The following is a 24,763-nucleotide window of genomic DNA, read 5'->3' as shown; positions in this document are numbered from 1 at the left end:
CTTCTTCTTCTCCTTCTCCTCCCTAATATCAGTCAATCTATTCTACGCCTTATTTTTTTCAGCCATATTTCCTACTTCCATTGAAACATTAAGCTGAAGAACAAGATGTAAGTAACTGCTTGAAAATCAGTGACATTTTACAGGTTTTGATTCTGAAAAAACAAGAGCGAAAACAGATGACCCCACTTCCTTCCAGTACCGAATTATTTTTAAAAGGAAAAGAATAATAAAAGGCAGGATGAAAATGAATGCATGAACAAACAAACAAGCTCGGGAACAATAAGATTATAAAGTGCTGAAATGATCGAATTCATATTATGGTCCCAAATGTTGCAGCTTTCATTGAGTATAAACTTTCTAGGGAAAAAAAAAAAACCCAGAGGTCCTTTTTAGATTAATATTGTTTTATTCCCAGTACACCAGGAAAGAGTCCGTCAGTACAGAAATAAAATTTCTTTAATACAAGCAGGCACAGATGGGAAATATGTTATATGGCAAGGAGTATCCAGCCCTTAAAAATGGACTTAAAGAAATAATAACGCCCGTTGTAGCATTTTTCAGTAGGAATTGTATCTTGTGCTGATCTGGCCACTGATTCAGTGGAAAAATAAAATATACACGTATGGAAAAGTTGAGCATTTGTGGACCAAAATTAAGCTAATGCACAATGTATCTTTTATGCACACTGAGAGCGTATGCACCAAAGACAAATTCCTTGTGTGTCCAATCACACTTGGCCAAGGAAGAATTCTATTCTGTTCTGTTCTATTTTGTTGCTCATTACACATGGAACTAAAAAGGGGTTTATTTTCACTATTGGAAAGACTTGTCCCATTTAAAATATTCTAATGCAGTTGCAAGTAACTGACAATGTAGGTTAATTAATCTGTATTTTGTAAAGACAGTCCTTCGTGGGTCGTGTGAAACAATGGGTATACGAGAGGCTCATTTTATGAAGCCGGTCGTTGTAGCATTTCCTGTTACAGGGTTTCAGAACCACTTTGAAAAACTGGCTACAGAAGTTACGCTGTGCCTAAAAGCCACTTGGGGCTGGATTTTGAGAAAACACTGCCCAAAATTACGCAAACTGGATTAAGATTTCTCTTGACGTGCCTCAAAAATTTGCCTCGGGAAGCCTCTAGAAATATTGGGTATATTCTCTGATGGAGAGAGAGAGTAAATTCCACTATACCAGTGATGGCTAAACTTTTTGCCATCGTGTGCCAGGAAGGGGGGGCTGGGGAGGTTCATGCACGCATGTGCCCACACCCATAATTCGATGCGCCCTGCCCCACACATGCGCGCGTGACACTCTCCCCCGCTCTTGGGATGTGATGGCCCAGTAGGCCTGTTTTTCTTTCACCTGGCTCCAGATCCTCTCTATGCATCTGGGGAGGGCGAAAACAGCCTCCCCCTCCTCCTCAGAGGCCCTCCTAGAGAGGCTCTGGAGGCTGGGGACAGCAAAAAACGTCACTTCCTGTCCAACTGGAAGTTGGGAAACGAGCCGTTTCGGGCCTCCGGAGGGCCTCCGAGGAGGTGGGGAAGGCTGTTTTTGCCTTCCCCAGATGCATAAAGAGGATCTGGAGCCAGGTGAGAAAGAAAAATGGGCCTTCCCCACCCCACCCTCAGGCCCTCTGGTGGCAGGAAACAGCCTGTTTCCCTACTTCTGGTGGGCCCAGAAGACCTGAAAATCAGCTGGCCGGCGCTCACATGTGCGCAAGGGCTGAGCTGGCGTGCCAGGCGACATGACTCCACGTGCCTCCTGTGGCACGCGTGCCATAGGTTCGCCATCACTGCACTATACGGTGCTGGACTTAATCTCCCTGAACACGAAGAGAGAATATTGCTATCATGCTAGTTTTGAGTCAGGAATTGTATTCTTGCAGTTAAAAATAATTCAACCTTTGTTCATATGTGTGTCATTTCCCCCCACTCCCCTCACGTATCTTCCCAAGGAGAACTCAAAAAAAAAGGGTGGGTTTTAAATGAATTTAACATGGGAGAAAGTTATCTGTGTGCCGCTTTTAAGCTGCTGGAGGAATGGCAGACATCCAGGAAATCAGTAATCCATGTGATGGGATGTTGTCTGGATTCCCAGGAGGGAAGGAAGAAGAGCATTCTGGAAGAGGAAGAGACAATGCAGATTTAGATCATTTGTGTGAGTGAAAGAGGGCGAAGACAGCTCCTCCCCAAATAGTTCCCAAACTACAGGTAGTCCTCGATTTATGACCCCAATTGAGTCCAACATTTCTGTTGTTAAGTGAGACATTTGTGAGGTGAGTTTAAGTTTTACGACCTTTCTTGCCGTAGTCGTTAAGTGAATCGCTGCAGTTGATCAAGTTAGTAACCCGGTTGTTAAAGTGAATCTGGCTTCCCCCGTTGACTTCGCTCGTCCGAAGGTCGCAATAGGGGAATCACGTGACCCGCGGACACCGCAACGGTTCATAAATATGAACCATTCGCCAAGGGTCTGGATTTATATCACATGACCCTGGGGATACTTGCAGAGGTTATAACTGTGAAAAATGGTCGTAAGTCACTTCTTTTCAGGGCTGTTGTCACTTTCAACGGTCACTAAACAAACTGTTGTAAGACACGGATTTCCTGTATGTGCTTTATGGAGCTTGATAGCCTGCTTAAGTTTGGCAAGATTCTGTCTGTAAGTGTGGAACAGTAAAGAGCTTTGCCTTTTTTGGTTTTTGAAGCCTGACCTACATGATGACGTATAAAACTCTTTAAGGTCCTGGCATAAATGAGACATAAGGTGGATGTTATTTTTGAAGGAGACTTAACATCAGTTTCTCGTGCTTAACCGGAAAATGAATTTATCCCTTTGACGAAAATTCACGTCAAAATTCACCAGCAATTTACGAGTCTTGTTCTCGGAGTGCCTGATTGTTTATTTATTTATTGAACTTCTGTTGCACAAAATAGTCTTTTATCGTTTTCTTTATATATGGTGGTTCCCCCTTAGCAAATGACGTCGCGTATGTTTTTGTGGCTTAGAATCTACGCAAACAGTTACAGCTGATAAAATGAGAGCTAAGCAATTCCAATAAAAATTCTTCTCTATTCTTAGTCTTTACTGTATTACACGACTGCATTCCTCTTTGAAGCTCAGCAGATGAAAAAAAAAAAAGAACAAGTGTCAGAAAATTCTGAACATTGCCGTGTGTTATATCTTACTCTCATTTGGCGCCAAGTTACACCGTCAATTTTTAATCACCAATAGCTCCAGTAATTTTTTTTTTTCTGAACGCAACCAAGCAGTTAGATAGCTAATCTTACAGTAGTGGCCAAAAGTGTGGAAACCTTTTGGGAAAAGTGTATTTTCTAAAACTACCTAATAACTAGCTACCACAAGCAGCCTCCCACCGGCCGGTATGCTCTCATAGAGAGGGGCTCCTCCAGCTGCCGTCAGCCAAACAATGTCAACTGGCGGCCCCCAGGGGGAGGGCCTTCTCTGTGGGGGCACCCACTATCTGGAACGAGCTCCCCCCGGAGATAGGGAGGATCCCGGATCTGCGCACTTTCCGCCGTGCTCTTAAGACCCTCCTATTCCAGCAAGCCGGCCTGGCCTAATTTTCTCCCCTTTCTTTTAAATTCTTTTAAATCGAAATTTTAATCTGTTTTAAATTATTGGGATTTTTAATTGTCTCGGGCTAAATTATTTAATCTGGTTTTAATTATGTTTCTAACTTTTGTATCTATGTATTTTATTTTGTGCCTGTTCACCGCCCTGAGTCCTTCGAGAGTAGGGCGGTATATAAATTTAATAAAAACAAAACAAACAAACAAAACGCCACTTTTTTTGGGAGTAGTGCCATAAAATTATATATCAATGGAGAGATAATTTAATCAAGAATGTAATGCAATAACTTTTATGAAGGATTTGCTTTTAGAATAGCAATTACAGTATAAAGAAGAAAAGTGAAACATGTAGAAAAAAACGAGATATACAAAAATGATCCCCATGTCAGTTAATCCTTAGCTGGGTAACCTTTAGCATGAATGACGGCCTTACAACGTCTTCCCATGGAGTGAACCAAGTCTTTGAGTTCTGCAGCTGTTCTAATGTGAAACCAAGATTGAATGATGGCTTCTATTAACTGGGTTTTATTGCTGGGTCGCTTCTGACTAACAAGTTTCTTTAGTCAGCTCCATAGATTTTCAATTGGGTGAAGGTCTGGGCTATTCCCAGGCCATTCCAGCAGTGGAATAGGATTATCTTGAAACTCCTCCCCCCAAAAAAGTGGTGTTATTAGCCATCAAACCTCAAAAATACATTTTTCCCAAAAGGTTTCCACAATTTTGGCCACTGCTGTAGAGTACTTTTTTCCCTCTCCCTGTATTAGCTTGTCCCTAATTTTGGAAATAAATGGTTCGTGATGTATATGTGAGAGAGCCTTTATAGTTTATGTAAATATAGAAGTTCATGGGAAAAAAAGTTGTAGAAGAAAATAGAGAAAACTATTCCTTTGAAGTACACACTACATGGAAAAAAGGATTTGGAGCCGTTGAAACAAGTAACAATTTAGAACATTTTAATTATAGAGACTGAGGAGGTTGTCAACAAAATATAGAACAGAAAAGATCTACCCGACCATCACTGGTGAAAAAGAAGAAAATGTGAAAAAGAACAGATATAAGGATATACTGCCATGTAAGTCTGAATCTCTTTCTTTTTAATAACGTTTCAATCTTTCAGTCAATGTTTACAGTGTTGTACATAGGTGAATTAGTTGGTAATTATTTGTGAAAAAGAATATTTTTCCTAAGATGTTTCATCTGGCTAAATTAATCCTTTTTCTGTTTGCCACGCTTGCATCTTCTATTTAAAAACTCTTTCCAGTGTTAAAAAAATACTAAGTTTTGTAGCCAAACTAATGTGCTATTTATTAGTAGATATGCCCATCTACTTTCAAAAAAATCATATTTCTTACAACTTAAGGAAAAAGAGAGAAAAGCTGGACTGAATATTCACTGTGCACAATATATAGTTTCGGATCGTATCTTATTTGAACGTACATGATATTTAAGTGATAGCTTAAAAACACATTTGTGAATGTTTAACTAGAATTAAAATGAAAGTTTAAATATGTAAATATTTCTGTTCTGTAGTACTGGCGTTTTAAATAATGATAATTGCCTTGTTTTGTTTTCTTCGGCTGCTTTTTATCTTTTTATCAATGCAACAAAATAAAGTAGCATCTATTTTCACTGCCTGTTGTGTGATTAGATTAGTGGGATGCTAAGACCGCATATAGTCCTTGATTTACGACCGGCCTTTTAATGACTGTTCCACCGTTGCAATGTCCTTGAAAAGATGGCTTTACAGCTTGTAAAGCGCTTCCAGCCCGTCATAAAATGGGACATCTTTACAATGTTATGATTTGCATCTTACAGCCGGTTGCCAAGAAGGTTTGTAATCTTCTCTAGTGACTTCCTCAGAAGGCCAGTTGGGATGCCAGCACAGGGGAGGGAGGGCAGCTGAAATTTCCCATTATTTGCAGGAAAGGAGCTGAAATCTTCAGCTGCTGTCTCATAAAGGATTTCCCCTCATGCACAAAGAAAGGGGAGGGGGGCTTATTGTGGGGCTGCAGGAACAGAGCTGAATTCCTGAAGATTTTAGCTCTGTTCCTGCAGCTTCCACCCCTTCCCCCCCCCGCCCCCCCAAAAAGAATTTCCCCTCTGTGCACGGAAGACACGTTTGAGATCAACCTGCTGGAAGGATTTCAGCTCCACATGGAGTTGGAATCCTTCGGCAGCAGCTCTTTTTACTCTATCTGATTAGTGACCTAGGACAGTGGTCCCCTCTGGTGGTGGCGTGGACCACTGGTGGTCCGCGAGAAAATTTTGGTGGTCCGCAGAAAAATTATTTGCATTTTTTACATTGCACTAAATCAGGGGTCCTCAAACTACGACCCCTGGGCCGGATACGTGTAATGAACGGTTGTGTTGCTGCAGAGAATCTTCCCCCTTCGGGGACCTTTTTGTGTGGGTCGGAGGGGGGCAGAAATTCCGACTCGGGGTCTGCTTCAGCTTCCTGGTGCAGTACTTTGGGCGAAGGCTGGAGGGAAGCGCTGCTGGTGGCGAAGAGCCGGAGAGCCTTGTTCCAGTGGGATTGTCTCATGGCCTGGAATTGGCTCAGCCTGCTGAGCCTCCAGGCGCCGGTACCTGGCCTTGCACTCCTGCAGGTCTTCCCTCTGCTTGGAAAGCCTACGCTCGTAGTCCTCAATGAGCCGCCTCCTTGGCCAGATCCAATTTGAACTGAGCCAACTCTTTCTCATAGTGGCTGCTTAGCTCCAACAACTGCTTCCTGTTGGGGCCCTAAGGAGCCCGGGCGGGCACACGAGGCGTGGCTGGGAGAGAGGGGCAAGTAATGGCCAGCAAGGTGTCCCTCGACACGAGTGACATCGAGTTGGCCACGCCCACCCAGTCACATGCCCACCTAGCCACGCCCTCCCAGCCGGTCATTAGGCAGATCATATTAATGGTCCGTGAGATTTAAAATTATGAATTTAGCGGTCCCTGAGGTCCGAAAGGTTGGTGACCCTTGACCTAGGAGACAGCCCAATGGCTGCAACCAGAAGGGCCGGGATTGTGGTTGTTGACCGAAGGAGTCACGTGGCCATTTCACCTAACAGTTTTTTTGCTCAACAACTGAGATTACGGCCTCAATCGTATTCGTATTTTGAGGACTATTTGCACATATATTGAGGGTTAGCTAAAGGAATTGAGTTGTTATTTAAGACTATAATTGTTTTTTTTTTTTTTTTTGCTAGAGAGCACACCTCCTTAGCTTGCAAAGTAATTTTTCCAAAATCATCTGTATTTCAGTTGATCACAGTAGAGTTAAACTGACGTTAAAAACTCCCACCCAAGATTCGGACTACATCAATGCAAATTTTATTAAGGTACGTATTAATGTTTTATTACCTCGGGTAACGTACGTGTGAATAAAGACGTGACTTAAATTTCTGCCTGGAGATCCACTTTGGTATGGAAATATTGTGTGTGGTTGAGCTAAGAAAACCCCAAAACCCAAAACAAACATAAGAAAAGATGACCTTGTAAACCATTAATACAGAAAACAATAATTGCCAAACTAATGCAGCAAAATTAGTCACAAAACCAAAGGAAATAAAATCTCTAATTTTAGCAATATGCAATAATAACCTGTTTGAGTGTGATAATTTGAAACTGAATAAGAGGCCTTAGTTAAGAGATTTGAATAAAACGTATTCGTGAATAACACTTAATTAATCGGCTATTAGCATGTGATATGTAAGTTGCCTAGTAGAAGCAAATTTTGAAGCCTTTTTATTTCTGCCTTTGGAAATATAACACGTTAATCATGAATTAACATGTAATTCTTCCCGAAGGCAGAAGTAAATTAACATCATTTGTTCTGTTTGTTTATATTGCAGAAGCAATAATGTGTATTATTCCTGCAATGGAACGGGATCCCCAAAGCATCTTATTATTATTTTTCTCTAACAATTTTCGTAAGAATTATGAATGAAAAGAATCAGTAATGACAAAAATGCAAACAGTAAGAAACAAAAAAAAAAGTGTGAAAAAAGAAAGTGTAATTTTCCCCTTTAGAAACAATTTTAATAGTATATCACCATCTCTAAATACAATATAATCTCTCTTCACCCCACAGCACATCTTTTAAGTAAAAAAAAAAAAAAACCACATCAAAATCAAAAACATTTTGTCAATCATTCATTGTCAGTAAAAGTCCAGTAAGGACAATCATACATGTTTTTTTCTTTCTTTTAGCCTTGCTTGAATAAGCTGACTTTGTATTCCTTCCCGAAGTTTTTAAGGATTTTATTTTTTAATCCCTTCAAAAAAAAAAAAGGAGTCCCAGAGCTAAGTTTACTGTTCGTCTGTTTTCTTAAGCCAGGAATCTTTCAGAATGTTAACCTTCCTTTCCGTGTATCCAGTATGCAAAATTTGTCATTTTGTTTGTTATTTCTAATAAAATCCTCCAATATCTGAACAGAACTCTTCTGTTTATCCAGTAAAGAAAAGTTACCCAAGTCAGTTTCCTGGTTCACTAGCAATGCATCGCCTTTGGGGAATACCCCTACGTCATCCATCAGCTCCATTTGTGTATCCATGAGCAGCTTATATAATGGAAAATTGTTATTATGGGCTAGATTTTAGGGCTCTGGATCATCTGTAGTGCCTGTTTCTCAAAACCAGATTAGGCAATTCGTAATAGCGTCCTGTGTCCTTTAAACGAAATCTCAAAATTGGATGTTCATTTTGTTGACTTTTTTTTTTTTTTTTAATAATCTGTTTCAACTTTGGGAAAACGAGGCCCATAGGAAGAGCAATCAGTTAAAGAAAACAATTCCTACATTTTGCAGTCTGTAGATGGAAACAACAACATAATGCTCTCTGAACATTTGGGCTGTTAACGGTGATTTTTTTTTAATGTGAGGGTTTGTTATGAACTTGTATTTCATTCATAAAAATTGGAATTTGTCTAGGACAGGGATGGTTAACCTTTTTGGTGCCGAGTGCCCAGAACGTGCATGCAAATGCACACCCACATGCCTGAATCCCCCCAAATGCAATGCAAGCACGCCACCCATGCATGTGCCCCGCCCTCGTGCATGTGCCCCCTGCACATGCGTGTCCCCCCACACATGCACCCCGCCCCCCCATGTTCCCCCCTCTGCCGTTTTGGCTTCTAGGTTGGTGCAGGAGGCTTTCCAGGCCCAAAATGGGGCACAGGGACCAGGTTTGGGGCCTGGAAAGCCTCCTGCACCAATATGCGCCCCGCCACCCCACGCATGCGCGGCAGGGACCCGAAGACCAGCTGGCTGGCGGGAGGTGCGCGCGCATGCGCGGTGGAGCTGGGCTGGGGGTGCGGCTGACGTGCCTGCAGAGAGGACTCTGCCTGTCACCTGTGGCACGCGTGCCATAGGCTTGCCATCACGGGTCTAGGATTTCTTTAAATGTTCCTTTCGGTTGGAAAAGGAGAGCTTGTTGACATTTTGCATCCCTTTTTAAAAATTGAGCTACCGTATTTTTGATCGCATCTATCTTTGGAACAATCTTGGTTGGGCCTTTTATGCATGTTGTGGCCCGTCAGCGGCCTGTGCAGCTAGTAGCTGATTCCAACAGTGAGGAGGCTGGTGTGGTGCTGCGCCAGCAGCCAGTGCAGCTGGCACTCGAGTCAGACAGTGAGGAGGCTGGAGAAGATGTGGTGCCAGAGGTGGGGATACAGCCAGGGCCTTCAGAACCTCCAGAAGCTCCCATAAGTGAAGAGGAGGAAGAGGAGGAGCTTCTTCTCGATGCACAGGTGCACAGAGCTGCCAAAAGGCAGGAGTGGCTCCTCAGGAGAAAGTCTCCTCGAGAGTAAGGCTTGGGGCTAATTGGCCACTCCCTTAGCCTATTTAAGGACGGACGACGACTGAGGCAATTTGCAGGGAACAACTTCGTTCACTCTCCTTCGCGTCTGGATCTTAGTTCTCTTATCAGTTTCCTGCAAATTGCTTCTGGGCTTTCTGCCAACCCTAGTAAGATTACGATTATTTATTCTTTGGATTCTTGTAGGCTGTTAAGAAAGTTAATGAACAGCCTTTGTTTGAAAAAGACTGATTTAATTTAGTAAACTAAGGTTTGTAACAGACTTTGTGTGTGCTGCGTTCTTTGGGGTCCGTAACTGGGGCAGAACAATGCGTGAGAGCAGTCTTAAAGCGTGTCTCGTTCTGTCATAATATTCGCTTGTATGTTGCAATTTCAGGGAGTATATGGACCAAAAGCGTATGTTGCTACCCAGGGACCACTAGCAAACACAGTCATTGATTTCTGGAGGATGATATGGGAGTACAATGTAGCAGTAAGTATCTTAAATCCAGGTAGCTCTTGATTTACAACCGTTCCTGTAACAGTTCGAAGTTACAGCGGCGCTGAAAAAAATGACTTATGGCCGTTTTTCACCGTTAACGATCTTTGCGGCATCCCCACGGATCACCTGATCAAAATTCAGACGCTTTGGCAACTGACTCACATTTATGACGGTTGCAGCATCCTGGGGTCACGTGATTCCCTTTTGCGACCTTCTGGCAAGCAAAGTCAGCGGGGCAGCCCGATTCACTTTGCAGCCGTGTCCCTAACTTGACTGCGGTGATTCGCTTAACAATCGGTGGCTAGGAAGGTCGTAAAACGAGGCAAAACTCACTGAATTGACTTTTTTTAAAAAAAGTAATCGCTTAGCAAAGGAAATTTTGGGCTCCATCGTGGTCGTAAGGTGAGGATTTCCCGTGCCTTTGAAGTCCGTAGGACTGAAGAGTTACATGGAAGCTTCCGTTGATACAAAATACAACTTGCACACATGTATTGGCAACAATTTTGGCAATGTTTTGTAGACACATTTGTCTTGTTTTGTTTTTTCTTCCTCCCCAGATTATTGTAATGGCCTGTCGGGAATTTGAAATGGGAAGGGTATGTATGAATCACATTCATTTCCTTACCAAATTTGCTACGGGGGAGAATAAAATTAGAACTTGATTAAATGGTTTTTACTTAGTGACAAAAAAAATCCCTAGAGAAGACCGCAACTAGTTTATTAATTTTGTTTACTGACGTCTCAAGAGTCTGTTTCAAATCAAATAGCATTGAGTATTTTATTGTGCCACGTAAATCACCAGTTTATTAAACATCCGTACACTGCTGAATTTTCAAACCCCAAGTCGGATCCGAACCTTGCTCTGAAATTTCAAATTTTCGAAAACATTTAAATGTGAAAAACCAAGAAAGTTAGACTGTGAACTAAAAAGATTAGTAGGAGGGTTTTATCCAGGTGAAGTCTTAAATGTATGCCTTTCAAAGTGTTATTTATGTGTTATATATTTTTTTAAAAAACTGCTAATTTTACTAACAGAAAAAATGTGAACGTTACTGGCCAGTTTATGGAGAAGAAAGTATTTCGTTTGGACCGTTCCACATTTCTTGTGTAAGTGTTTTTATAAATGGTAGCCTTTTTTGTGCTTAATGTGCATAGTTGTGTTAACTTTGCATTCTTCTGCAGTTACATGAATTAGTCACGAGTGGCTCTGAAGTGCTTTTACGTTGAATAGATTAATAATTGTATGACAAGCAAAAGCAGATTTTTAAAGCTGCATCGATACCTTGTTCAAACAATAGATTAGAATTTAAAAAAACGCATGCATTAATAATGGAGCATTTCCCTTCAACGTTATACTTCAAAAAAAGAGGAATTTTAAAGCCTTATTCAGATTATAGTTTAACAAGAAACCACGCTAGGGGTATCTTTTGACATTTCCCCTCTTGTCAATTCTGATGCAATGTAGAAGATTGGCAGATTTTTATTTCCACTTTTAAACTGCCACAATTTGACGTTTTGCACACACCTGGATAGATTGGTCAACCTGAGCAAAATTTACCGTTGCTTCCATTGAGCTTTATAAATCATTAAGTTGGCTTTTTGGTGAGCATAATATGTAAGGCTAAGTGAAGTTGGACAAAATTTAAACCTGCTCTCTTTCTCTTTCTCTCTCTGTTTAGGAAGCTGAACAGGTCCGAACCGATTACTACATTAGAACCCTGCTAATCGAATATCAGAATGTAAGTAGATAAAATCTCTCTTTCCCTAATCAAGCTAAACTTGGTACGATGCTTATTTTGATTGCCCCTTGGGTGAAATTGTTTTGTTTTTGACAGCATATTAATAGAATAAAGCAGTGATGGCTAACCTTTTCTGCACCAAGTGGCCAAAGCGTACGCGTGCGTGCGCACACGCCCAAACCCGCAAGATGCAATGTGTGCATGATCCCTGCGCATGTGTGCGCCTCCTGACATGTGTCCCGCCATCGCGCATGCGCATGTGGCCCAGTGGTGGGTTCCTTCCAGTTCGGCCCGGTTCTCCCGAGCCGGTAGCGGTGACGATATGACGTCACCGAACCGGTTCTGCCCCCCCCTGCCCCGCCCGCATTAGTCTTACGTTTTATTTGGCCCCACCCCCAATCTATTGCTGCCTCCTGAGTCCCAGCTGATGGCTAGAGGGAAAAAAAACTGTTTAAACTCTTGCCAGGGGGCTTCAAAGAGCCGCCTTACAGCTGATCAGTGTTAAAAGAAAAACAAATGAGTAGACCGATGCCTGAAAAAATACATGGGTAGATTAGTGCCTGCAAAAATAAATGGGTAGACCAGTGCCTGCAAAAATACATGAGTAGATCAGTGCTTGCAAAAAATAAATGGGTAGATCGATACAGCTCTGCAAGCAGTTAAAAGCCTGGTAGACCAGTACCTCTGCTAAATCCTAAATAATTGTCACCTGACCATCAAGCCACGCCCACAAAATAAGCCACCCACAGAACCGGTAGTAAAAAAATTTAGAACCCACCTCTGATGTGGCCCTCCTGCATGCCCCCGCTGGCCAGATCTGAGCATCCGGCGAGCCGGATCCGGCCCATCGGCCTTGAGTTTGACACTCCTTGTATAGGATCTCCTGCTTGAGTAGGGAGTTGGGATTAGAAGACCTCCAAGCTCCCTTCCAGCTCTGTGATTCTGAATGTCTCAGATCCCTGACAAATGATAAAATGTTCCTTTTTTTGTTCTTTGTTACCTGCATTTTTATAAACAGTTGTGCTTTAAGCTGCGCAGTGTCCCCTTTTCAGCTAAAGGAAGTCTGAGAACAGGGCAGTGTGCCATTCAACTTATTTATTTCTGATAGTTTGGAAAGGCTAATGTAAAACATCCTATTTTTCATTCAAAACAAGGCAGTCTTAAGTTTGGATCTATTGTGTGCTCGTGTATTGTTGTGGTTGAAGCTGAAGTAGTCGTAGACAGGTAGGACGTTGTAGCAGATAATTTTATGTACTACGCTTAGGTCAGTCCGAAGGCGGCGTAGTTCTAAGTTGTCTAAGCCCAAAATTTCAAGCCTGGTGGCATAAGGGATTCTGTTGTGAGCAGAGGAGTGGAAATACCTCTGGACTCGTTCAATTGTATTAATGTCCGATATGCAGTGCGGGTTCCAGACAGATAAGCTGTAGTCGAGAATTGGTCTAGCAAAGGTTTTGTATGCCTTAGTTTGCAGTACAATATTACCAGAGACGAAGCTTCGCAAGATTAGGTTAACAACTCTTAATACCTTTTTGGCAATGCTGTTAAAGTGAGTTCCTTTATTATTTTATTTTATTTTATTTTATTTTATTTTATTTTATTTTATTTTATTTTATTATTTTATTTTATTTTATTTTATTTTATTTTATTTTATTATTTTATTTTATTTTATTTTATTTTATTTTATTTTATTTTATTTTATTTTATTTATTTTATTTTATTTTATTTTATTTTATTTTATTTTATTTTATTTTATTATTTTATTTTATTTTATTTTATTTTATTATTTTATTTTATTTTATTTTATTTTATTTTATTTTATTTTATTTTATTTTATTTATTGGTTCAATTTATATGCCACCCTTTTCTGGAGACTCAGGGCGGCTTACAATGCGTTAAGCAATAGCCTTCATACTTTTGTATATACCTGCTTAGTAGGGCTTTTTGGCCCCCCCTAAGCGGTGTTCTTTTTTATACAAAGTCAGCTTATTGCCCCCACAATCCGGGTCCTCATTTTACCTACCTCGAAAGGATCGAAGGCTGAGTGAACCTTGAGCCTGGTGAGATTTGAACTCGCAGTAATTGCAGGCAGCTGGTGCTACTTAACAGCACTTTAGTCTGCTGCGCCACCAAGGCTCATGTGTGGTACCCATCACTAATGAGAAATTTGAGAGAAAACACCCGCTCAAAAGGGACGGGTTTATAAATAACGCAACATCCTTCTTAACCTTTTAGGAATCGCGTAGAGTATATCAGTTTCATTATGTCAATTGGCCTGACCACGATGTTCCTTCATCGTTCGATTCTATTCTGGACATGATCAGTTTAATGAGAGAATATCAAGAACATGAAGACGTTCCTATTTGTATACACTGCAGGTAAGTTTGTTCATTTTTTGATCGGGATTATTTCAGCAGTGAGTCACAATTGGAAATATTTGAGTAGTTTTTCTTTGTTGTTAATAATCTGGAAAGAGTGTTTTCTGCTCCTTTTCATATTTTTTAAAGTGTGCATAATATCAGAAAAAACTGCGTATATAATATCAGAAAAAATGGATAAGAAAAGTATGCGCTTAAATATTACATGTCTTAACAGCAGCGAGGATTATATTTGCACAATACCGAGAAAATGAAGATATACCTGAAGATGAAGAGATAGTCAGGAAGATCTTAGATTGTGCAGAAATGGATAGGTTGACATTGAAAATTAAACAGAAGATGTAGAATATTATCAAACATCGAATCTATTTTACCAATGGTTGGAAAAAACGGGGTGGAGATTAAGAATGTAAATTTGCATTGTTAAGCAAATTAAATATCCAGACAACACGAGGTTTATTAAGCACTAAGAAATGTATTTAATAGAAAATTAATATAAAAAATATTTTTGAAGTGTGATACACTGAGAGATTTAAGTTCTACATATAAATCACAGGAATATAAATAAAGCTTTATTAGTTAGGTGCCTCGGAATGCCACAAAATTAGAAACATGTTTGGTAATAGATTTGTTGGACAGTTAGTATGTATGTTCTATCTTTATTTCCTCTTGTATCCTTTGATAATAAGTCTCTAGACTGCTTGAATAAGGCGAGACGAGTGGCTAGAAGAGAAAGGGTGCCTTTATATAATTTTTTTTTAGTGCCAGATGAATAGTTCTTTTATATGTTTTCAGTTACTTTAAAAGCCATTTTTTATGCATGTTTGTTTATTTGTCTGGCTTGCAGCCTGTTTCAATTGTGAATGGCTTAAGTGGCATTCTTCCCAACCGTATTAAAAAAATTGAGCTAAAAACAATACAGTATACATTAAAGAAATAGTAACATAATACAGGGTATGTATAAAGGTAAAGGTTCCCCTTGCACATATGTGCTAATCGTTCCCGACTCTAGGGGGTGGTGCTCATCTCCGTTTCAAAGCCAAAGAGCCAGCGCTGTCCGAAGATGTCTCGGTGGTCATGTGGCCGGCATGACTCAATGCCAAAGGCACACTGTTACCTTCCCACCAAAGGGGGTCCCTATTTTTCTACTTGCATTTTTCACATGCTTTCGAATTGCTAGGCTGGCAGAAACTGGGACAAAGTAACGGGAGTTAAGCAGCACTAGGGATTCGAACCGCTGAACTGCCGACCTTTCGATCGACAAACTCAGTGTCTTAGCCACTGTATAAACTTAGAATAATCATCAAACCTCAGTGCGAGCCAGTTTGGTTTGGTGGTTAAGACACCAGGCTAGAAACCAGGGAACTGTGAGTTCTAATCCTGCCTTAGGCATGAAAATGGCTGTATGACTTTGGGCCAATCACCAGGGGACGGTGAGTTCTAGTCCCACCTTTGGCATAAAAGCTTGCTGGATGACTTTGAGAGAGACCAGTCACCAGTCTCTCAGCCCAACCCACCTCACAAGGTTGTTGTTGTGGGGAAAATAGAAGGAGGAAGGTATGTTGGTTATGTTTGCTGCCTTCAGTTATTTTTAAAAGTAATAAAGGTGGCATACAAATAAAAATGTGAAAAAATCCAGTGGGTTCATACCATTTCAACCCAAGGTCACGTGATCCCCCTTTTGCAAACTTCTGACAAGCAAAGTCAACAGGGAAGCCAGATTCACTTAACAGCCGTGTTACTAACTTAACACGGTGCCACAGTTCATTTAACAACAGTGGCAGGAAAGGTTGTAAAATGGGGCAAAACTCATTTCACAAATGTCTCACTTAGCAACATAAATTTTGGGCTCCGTTGTTGTAAGTCGAGGACTACTTGTATATACACACTCATGTTTGTTATACATTGTGTGCCTTACACGGGTGGGATTCAGCCAGTTTAGACTGGTTCGGGAGAACCGTATATTAATTTGAATCTGGTTCGCCAAACTGGTTGTTCCAAGGACCGGCTGACCCCGCCCACCCAGCTCCACTCCTCCCGGGAGTCTCCACGCGGCCCGTTTTGGATGCCAGGTAAGTGCAGGGCATACACAGAGGCTCTGGAAGAGCAAAAAACGAGCCTACCGGAAGTCCGGAAGTGGTGCTCGGGGAAGGCTGTTTTTGCCTTCCTGGAGGCTCCAGAAAAGCCTCCGGAGCCTGGGGAGGGCGAAAAACAGGCCTACCGGAAGTCCTGGAAACGATGCCCAGGGGAGGCCGTTTTCGCCCAACTGGAGACTCAAGGAAAGCCTCTGGAGCCTGGGGAGGGCGAAAATGCCCCCCCCGGTGGTGCAGGAGGCCGAGTAGGCCACACCCCCATGGCCACACCCACCCAGCAACTGGGCAGCAGTTTATTTTAATGGTTTGGATGCCACTCATAAAACAGGAATTCTTGGATAGAACAAAAACTGCAGTACATTTACAAAGTGAACATGTGGAGTTTTGTTTAAATCTCCACAAACTGTATGTCTCTCCTTTTTTTTTTTTTTTTTTTTTGTTACAGTGCAGGATGCGGAAGGACCGGAGCCATCTGTGCGATAGATTACACATGGAATTTGTTGAAAGCCGAGGTAAGGAGGATTTAGAGCCGTCGACATGCTGGAGAAAACTAGGCCATCTTACGCAAGTGATTAGAGCTTTATAGAAGAATAATCAAGTTTTGTATGGCCACGGGCAAAACTTGAAAACGATTTGGAGAAAAAACAGACGACTTAAACCGCTGTCAGGGGGTAAAAAAAAAGGAAAGGCCATTTTAATTGTTTGAAGCGTGCATTGTTGCAGCAGAGAGAGAGAGAGAGAGAGAGAGAAAATAAAATAAATCAAGCCATTTGTAAAATGCTCAATAGAACGTTTGAAATTTTAAATTTCTTCCGTGGGGGGAAAAAAAATCCATTCCTCGTGTTTCTGTTGCAGAAAATTCCAGAGGAATTCAACGTGTTCAGTTTAATACAAGAAATGAGGACCCAAAGGCATTCTGCAGTGCAGACTAAGGTAATCTTGTCTTCGGGAGCCTAAAATGTGGCATCATGGTTTTTTTTGGGGGGGGGGGGGGAACGGCATCTTTTTCGAACGATCTAAGCTCATCCTTGTCTTTTTATCTCTCGCGCACAGGAACAATACGAGCTTGTTCATCGAGCCATAGCGCAGTTATTCGAGAAACAGTTGCAAAAATACGAGAGCTGTGCAGCGTGGAAAATTGCAGATGGATTGGTACGTGGCTCGAGTCGCTGTTTTTTTCTTCGTTTTAAATATTTTGAAACGGTGTCATTTCCATGACTTGAACTTTGCTTTGTTTAGCCTTGTTTGTCTTTCCTGGTGAGCAGTTTTTGAAACACTGTGAGTGCCTGAATAAACTTCCAGCTGCTTTGGACCCAGTTAAACCACAATTTTGAGTCCTGCGTAACGTTACATTAATTGTTATCTTGTTATCTTTTGACATTTCTTATTAAAATTCTCCGCGTGGCTCTTCTGAACTCGGCCGGTAGCAGTTGTGTGATGTGACACTTCTGAGACACCAAAGTTTTGTTACTGTTCTGCCCCAGCTACGGACCCCAAAGAACGCAGCACACACAAAGTCTGTACAAATCTTAGTTTACTAAATTAAATCAGTTTTTTTTTCAAACAAAAGCTGTTCATTAACTTTCTTAACAGCCTACAAGAATCCAAAGAATAAATAATCGTAATCTTACTATGGTTGGCAGAAAGCCCAGAAGCAATTTGCAGGAAACTAAGATCAAGATGCGAAGGAGAGTGAACGAAGTTGTTCCCTGCAAATTGCCTCAGTCGTCGTCCTTCCTTAAATAGGCTAAGGGAGTGGCCAATTAGCCCCAAGCCTTACTCTCGAGGAGACCTCCAACTGAGGAGCCATTCCTGCCTTTTGGCAGCTCTGCGCACCCGTGCATCGAGAAGAGGCTCCTCCTCTTCATCCTCTTCACTTAAGGGAGCTTCTGGAGGTTCTGAAGGCCCTGGCTGAATCCCCGCCTCTGGCACCACATCTTCTCCAGCCTCCTCATTGTCCGACTCGGGTGCCAGCTGCATAGGCTGCTGGCGCAGCACCACACCAGCCTCCTCGCTGTCGGAATCAGCTACTAGCTGCACAGGCCGCTGACGGGCCACAACAGTTACTGACACAGCCAATGCTAAATAACGCCCAGTCATTTAGATCAGGGGTCTCCAAACATGGAAACTTTTAAGACTTGTGGACTTCAACTCCAGCCAGGAATTCTGGGAGTTGAAGTCCACAAGTCTTAAAAGTAGCCACATTTGGATACCCGTGATTTAGATCACCCAACCTACTTTTCTTACTTATCTTTGTTTTGGAGGTCTCTTTACGTGATGTATTCGTAGAAACTGGCTTGGATACTACCCTGTTTCCCCGAAAATAAGACCCAACCGGAAAATAAAGTCCTCGCTTGATTTTTCAGGATGCTCATAATATAAGCCTTACCCCCCAAAATAAGACCCAGTTAAGATTGTCAGCCAGATGGATGCATTTAGTACCGTATTTCCCCCAAAATAAGACCTAACCAGAAAATAAGCCGTAACGTGTCTTTTGGAGCAAAAATTATAAGACCCAGTCTTATTTTCGGGGAAACACGGTAAATACAATCTTTAACTTGTACTTTGTATTGAGTAGGTCAGTATGAAACCAGATATAGCTTCTCCCATAGTTACCTGCGTGCCAGTTTTCAATTTTTTTGTTTTTTGACAAATTGCAAATCTTTCCCATCCAGAGCAAAGTTCAAAACACACATATTGGGTATACTGTAATTGTAGGGTATGTTCTGGTCTGTCTCGTTTTACCTGTCTTTGCTCAAATTTCTTAGACGCATTTTATTTCCAGACGTCAAAAGGGCCGTTTCAAAGGCAGTTGTGCAATATCCAGTTTCAGTGAGTAACTCGAGCAAGGCAACCACAGGCAGACAAAGCGTTCATCGCTGCATTGAAATGATTTGACTTAGAGTGACCACATAAATGAGTTTTTAAAAGCTCCTGAATTTCTTTAGTCTGAGACATGAGCCATGGCATTCCGAGGAAGGGCTCTTAACGCTTTAGTCACCAGATAAATATGTTGATGCCATGCTGAGATTTCGCCTGATGTTCTTTAATCCTAGGAGTTTTTAAAAACCCAGAGCAAGTTTCCCGTGGCTGATACTTTTTTTCTAGAATTCCTCTGTCTCGTCACGCTGCTCGTGCATTGTTAAGTCATTTTGCTTCTTGGCAGCAAAATAACATAAAACACACATACAGGTAGAACTTGGCTTACAACCACAATTGGGCCCAACATTTATTATTATTATTATTATTATTATTATTATTATTATTATTATTATTATTATTATATTTTTTTAATATAAACATTCCATCTTCCCTTAAACATAGTGTCATCTGGGTACAAATATCTCTGTGCAATAACCATCAAAATTTACAACAGCATTCATTACATTTGATATTAATTCTCTGATCTTACAACTGTGGTATTGAACATAGTAAACCTATCCATTTTTCCCTCTTTACCTATCTTCTAATAAGAATATAATAATAATATTAAGCATAATAATCATAATAATAACAATCATCATATTGTTTACATCTCTAACTTAACATATTTTTTACTCTTCTTTAATCTCCTTCTTTTATTTCCAACTTCCATTTTTATTCTCTAACCATGGATAAAATAATTCCCATATCATATAATACTCAGTTTGTTCTTTCTCCTTAATTGCAAGTGTTCATCTGTTCATTTCTGCACATTCTAATATTTTCCTAATCACATTCTCATCCGTAGGGGTCTCTTCACTTTTCCAGTTTTGTGCAAATACAATTCTAGCTGCAGTTAATACATGGATAATTAAATATGTGTTCTCTTTACTATAGGTTTCAGGTAAAATTCACAACATTTCTGTTGCTAAGTGAATCTTGCTGTCAGGGTTCCAAGTAATAGACCCATAGCAAGCAAAACTCCGAGGCAGGTAGATTCCTCAAAGAATAGCTTTATTGGATATATCATATTGGCACAGATCTGGTGAAAACCGACTCTGAAGGTTCCCGCAATTTTCACCTAATTAAAAGAGAAAGTTTGTCACTTTCTCAAAACAGTCAGTCACATGGTCCAATCACAGCACTGTCTGGTTGCCTGGTGACATCGCTCCTCCTTCCTCCGGCCAGCTGTGAGAATGTCCTTGGTTCCCAAGAGAAAGAATTTTGTTTTGGCTACAAAACCGTAGCTATCTAAAATCCCCCCCCACTCCCTATCCCTCAGCTCCAGTGTGGCAACACTGAAGCATCCCAGATGGCTTTGGTCAGGTCAGCATCAGGGTTGACACTTGTCCCATTTTACGACTTTTCCTGCCACAGTTGTTAAGTGAATCACTGCAGTTGTTAACTTAGCAAGATGATTGTTAAGTGAATCCGGTTTCCCCCATGGACTTTGCTGGTCAGAAGTTCGCCAAAGGGGGGATCACGTGACTCCCCCCACCGGGGACGCGGCAAACCGTCATAAATATGAAGCAGTTGCCAAGGGCTTGACTTTTGGTTATGTGACCATGGGGAGACTGCAACGGCCGTAAGTGTGGAAAATGGTTGTAAGCCACTTTTTTCCAGTCCTGTTGTAACTTTGAACAGTCACTAAACAAACAGTTGTAAGTCAAGGACTATTTATACTACAAATTTTACCTTTAGGCGGTGTCACCTTGTGTGGAGATGGGCAGCATAAAAACATGAATGAATGAATGAATGAATGAATGAATGAATGAATAAGAAAGAAAAGAAAGAAAGAAAAAGGAAAGAAAGAAAGAAAAAGGAAGGAAGGAAGGAAGGAAGGAAGATCAAATTTCCATAACATTTTGCATTCTCATTTTGTTTCTAGAACGTTAATTTAATTTCTGTTTGCGGGGGTAGCAGTTTAAAAGTTTGAATGAATAAATTCTCTTTATTCCTTCAACAGAACGAAGTTAACGCCGAGAACGCCGTCAGTTCTGGAGACCTGGAGAAACAGGATTCCCCTCCCCCGAAGCCACCTCGTACTCGCAGGTACCCTTTTGAATCAACTCTTGGTAAATCCCTAGGGATCAATTTGATGTGGCTTCATTTCCGTTTCCATTGCTGCCTAAACTGAATTCAGGCCTTCTGCTCGTGATGGAGAGAAAGGGATGCTCCAGCAATTCTGCCGGGAAACACCCAGGCAAGCAGGGAGGGGGACTCCCAACAGAGGATTAAACTGGATTCCTTGTGCAGCCACAAGTGATTCAGGGTTGATCCATTCCTACCCACCCATCCACCCAAACTCCATAGAACCTTATCTATCTGTTCCCAAGAGACGCCAAACAGTCCGGGGAGATTTCCTGTACAGATAATCCTTGATTTACGAGCACAATTGAGCCCCAGATTTCCGGTGCCAAATGAAGTGGTGGTTTAGTGAATTTTGATCCATTTTATGACCTCTTTTTTAGAATAGAATAAAATAGATTAGATTTAGATTTAGAATAAGAAGAATAGAAAAAATGGCATGGAATAGAATAGAATAAGAATAGAATTAGATTTAGATTTAGAATAAGAATAAGAATAGAATAGATTTAGAGTAAGAATAAGAATATGGAATGGAATGGAATGGAATGGAAAGGAAAAAATGGCATGGCATGGCATGGCATAGAACAGAATAGAATAAGAATAGATTTAGAATAAGAATAGAAATAGAATAGATTTAGAATAAGAATAAGAATAAGAATAATAATAAGAATGGAATGGAAAGGAAAAAATGGCATGGCATAGAATAAGAATAGATTTAGATTTAGATTTAGATTTAGATTTAGATTTAGATTTAGATTTAGATTTAGAATAGAATAGAATTAGATTTAGAATAAGAATAAGAATAAGAATAGAATAGAATAGAATAAGAATAGATTTAGAATAAGAATAGAAATAGAATAGATTAAGAATAAGAATAAGAGTGGAATGGAAAGGAAAAAATGGCATGGCATAGAACAGAATAAGAATAGATTTAGATTAGATTAGATTAGAATAGAATAGAATAGATTTAGAATAGAATAGAATAGAATAGATTTAGAATAGAATAGAATAGAATAGAATAGAATAGAATAGAATAGAATAGAATAGAATAGAATAGAATAGAATAGAAGAGTTGGAAGGGGCCTTGGAGGTCTTCTAGTCCGACCTCCTGCTCAAGCTGGAGACCTTATGCCCATGATGGCGAACCTATGGCATGCTTGCCACAGGTGGCACGTGGAGCCATCTCTGCTGGCACGCGAGCCGACCCCCAGGTCAGCTCCACCACGCGCCTCTTGCCAGCCAGCTGATTTTTTGGGTCTGCCAGGAGACGAGCGCGCATGCGGGGTGGTGGTGGTGGGGTCGCATGCATGGGGTGGGGGGGCAGTGCCCCCCCGCGTCCCATTTCTGGTTGCAGGAGGCTTCAGAGAGGCCTGCTAGCAGAAAAATGAGGGGCGGGGGTGGTGGTGCGGTGCCCCCTGTTTCTGGCATGCCATTCCTCACAAGTGGTGTCCAATCTCTTCTTCAAAGCCTCCAGTGAGGGAGCACTTAACAACTTTTGGAGACAAGTTTATTCCATCGGTTAAGTGTTCTCACCGTCAGGAAATCTCTCCTCGTGCCCCAGAAATTTTGGGCTCGGTTGTTTGGCCGTAAGTTGAGGACGGCCTCCATAAAACGACGACGACAACAATTTGACTGGAGTTGATTCCAGTGCAGTGACAGCAGCGTTAGGGACGGTCCCCGCTGAGCACAGGGATGGCACGCTATTGCCACCTTCTGTCACGGTTTTTCAACTTCCTAAGATGGCTCACAGTCCTGGCATTCCCTGGTGGGCTGCCACGAAGGATGAATTTGGGAGATTTGGCAGACTTCGGTCCCTGTCTGTCCTGGGGAGATTGTGAGACACGATGACATACTCTCAGAGTGACATGTTTTGTTGTCGGTCTTAATGCAGAACCCAACTCCTTTACCTTTAACCTGGACAGCTTTGCAATATGAATTAAATATATACACCTCCCAACTCGCTAGCATTTAGACTTATATACCACTTTACAGTGCTTTACAGCCCTCTCTAAGCTGTTTATAGAGTCAGCCTATTTCCCTCAAACAATGTGGGTCCTCATTTTACTGAACCTCGGAAGGATGGAAGGCTGAGTCAACCTTGAACTGGTCAGGATCGAACTGCTGGCAGTCGGCAGAGTCCGCCTGCAATGCTTATATTCTAACCCGCTGCGCCACCACGGCTCCAGTCTCTTTGATTTCATCCATGCGTTTGTCTTTGTGTGTCAGAAATACTCACGGTAGTCTTCTCACAATTGTTCCTAGCTGCCTTGTGGAGGGAGATGTGAAAGAAGAAATTTTGCAGGCCCCCGAGCCCCATCCGGTCCCCCCCATTCTCACCCCATCGCCTCCTTCGGCCTACCCGACGGTGACGACGGTGTGGCAAGACAGTGACAGATACCACCCCAAGCCTGTTTTGCACATGGTGTCCTCAGAGCACCCGACGGACCTCAACGAAAATTGCGGTAAATCCAGGGAATATTCAGGGAAGCACGAATTCTCGGACCCCACCGACAAAAAGCTGGAACACAACTTGAGTTTCGAAATCAAGAAAGTGCCCCTTCAGGAAGGACCACGCAGCTTCGACGGGAACCCTCTTCTGAGTCGGGGGAATGCACTTAAAATTAAAACGGGGCCGCCGGGCGCAGCGGAGATGGCCTCGAAACCGCAGGAGTGCGGCTCCGGAGATGCGCCTACGGAGTCCGTCCAGAACCCTTGCAGCGAATGCAATCTGCAGCCGGTCACTCCAGTTGCAATATCTTCTCTGGAAGGACATGAGGGTCTTACTACAGATGTAGTAAGGCCGGACTGTTTGCCCCTTAATAAAGAGAAGGGACACGCCATGTGGTCCTTTGAAGAGACTAAAAACGAGCGTCCCTTCTCCGAGGAGGCACCTTTACCCGTTTTATGTCGCGAAGTTAAAAATCTGTCCGTCGACTCGGGCGTGCCAGGTCAAATGGACACCCTTCCCAGAGAACCGGCAGGCCACTGCCACAGTGGCACGCTGCCGGTTAGGGCGCCTCTGTGTTTCACCAATCCCCTGCACTCGGATGACTCTGACACGGAGGAAAGGAACTCTGAGGGGGATGTGGCACGGAGCATGTCGAATAGCGTCTCCGTGGCAAGCGCCACGGTTTCTGCGGCGGCTAATACAGAAAACGTTTCTGCTAGGAAAGTGTTGCCGATGTCCATCGCGGGGCAGGATAATCTGGCCCCAATGCATTCCGAATCTGATAAAGGTAAGTTGTGTTGAATTTTCTTTATCTGAATTAGGGAAAGGGGGGGGGGGGAATATGAAATGAGAGCAAATTGTGCACACCAGGAAGTGGGGGGTCCTTGGTGCTCTCTGAGCTTGGTGGTTTTCTTGCAGACGTCTCATTACCCAAGTAGGTAACATCATCAATGGTAGAAGGGAGGGAGATTTGCAGAGAGGAGGAGAAGAGGAGGTTTGTGGGGTCCCTTGACGCTCTCTGAGCTTGGTGATTTTCTTTTTTTAAAAAAAAAAAGTTTTATAAGAAATACAAACATTTTCTCCCCCCCCACCCTTTCCCCTTCCCTCCCACACCCACCTCCCTAGACTTCCCAGAACAGGCACAGGGTGTAGCATTCACAAACATAAAGCTAAGATATGCTAACAAATTATTGCATTCATATTCTCCCTAAATCTTTAACTCC

General features: G+C 41.9%; 1 protein-coding gene across 1 annotated transcript in view; it reads left to right on the top strand.

Annotated features, from left to right (window-relative positions):
- PTPN12 (protein tyrosine phosphatase non-receptor type 12) overlaps nucleotides 1-24,763 on the top strand; it is a 58,768-nt gene that overhangs the window by 23,314 nt on the left and 10,691 nt on the right. Inside the window, exons 2-13 of the mRNA XM_070946620.1 lie at nucleotides 4,555-4,663; nucleotides 6,841-6,917; nucleotides 9,770-9,865; nucleotides 10,432-10,470; nucleotides 10,910-10,981; nucleotides 11,554-11,613; nucleotides 13,846-13,988; nucleotides 16,527-16,593; nucleotides 16,937-17,014; nucleotides 17,135-17,233; nucleotides 20,970-21,055; nucleotides 23,354-24,327. Of these exons, the coding sequence (XP_070802721.1) occupies nucleotides 4,555-4,663; nucleotides 6,841-6,917; nucleotides 9,770-9,865; nucleotides 10,432-10,470; nucleotides 10,910-10,981; nucleotides 11,554-11,613; nucleotides 13,846-13,988; nucleotides 16,527-16,593; nucleotides 16,937-17,014; nucleotides 17,135-17,233; nucleotides 20,970-21,055; nucleotides 23,354-24,327 (1,900 nt within the window). The remainder of the gene's footprint in view (nucleotides 1-4,554; nucleotides 4,664-6,840; nucleotides 6,918-9,769; nucleotides 9,866-10,431; nucleotides 10,471-10,909; nucleotides 10,982-11,553; nucleotides 11,614-13,845; nucleotides 13,989-16,526; nucleotides 16,594-16,936; nucleotides 17,015-17,134; nucleotides 17,234-20,969; nucleotides 21,056-23,353; nucleotides 24,328-24,763) is intronic.

The sequence above is a fragment of the Pituophis catenifer genome, unplaced genomic scaffold (assembly GCF_029215685.1).
Source record: "Pituophis catenifer annectens isolate HBS135680 unplaced genomic scaffold, rPitCat1.0.hap2 SCAF_7, whole genome shotgun sequence".
NCBI classification, from domain to species: domain Eukaryota; kingdom Metazoa; phylum Chordata; class Lepidosauria; order Squamata; family Colubridae; genus Pituophis; species Pituophis catenifer.
The sequence above is the reverse complement of the archived record's forward strand: the minus strand, read 5'-3'. Positions and strand labels throughout refer to the sequence as shown.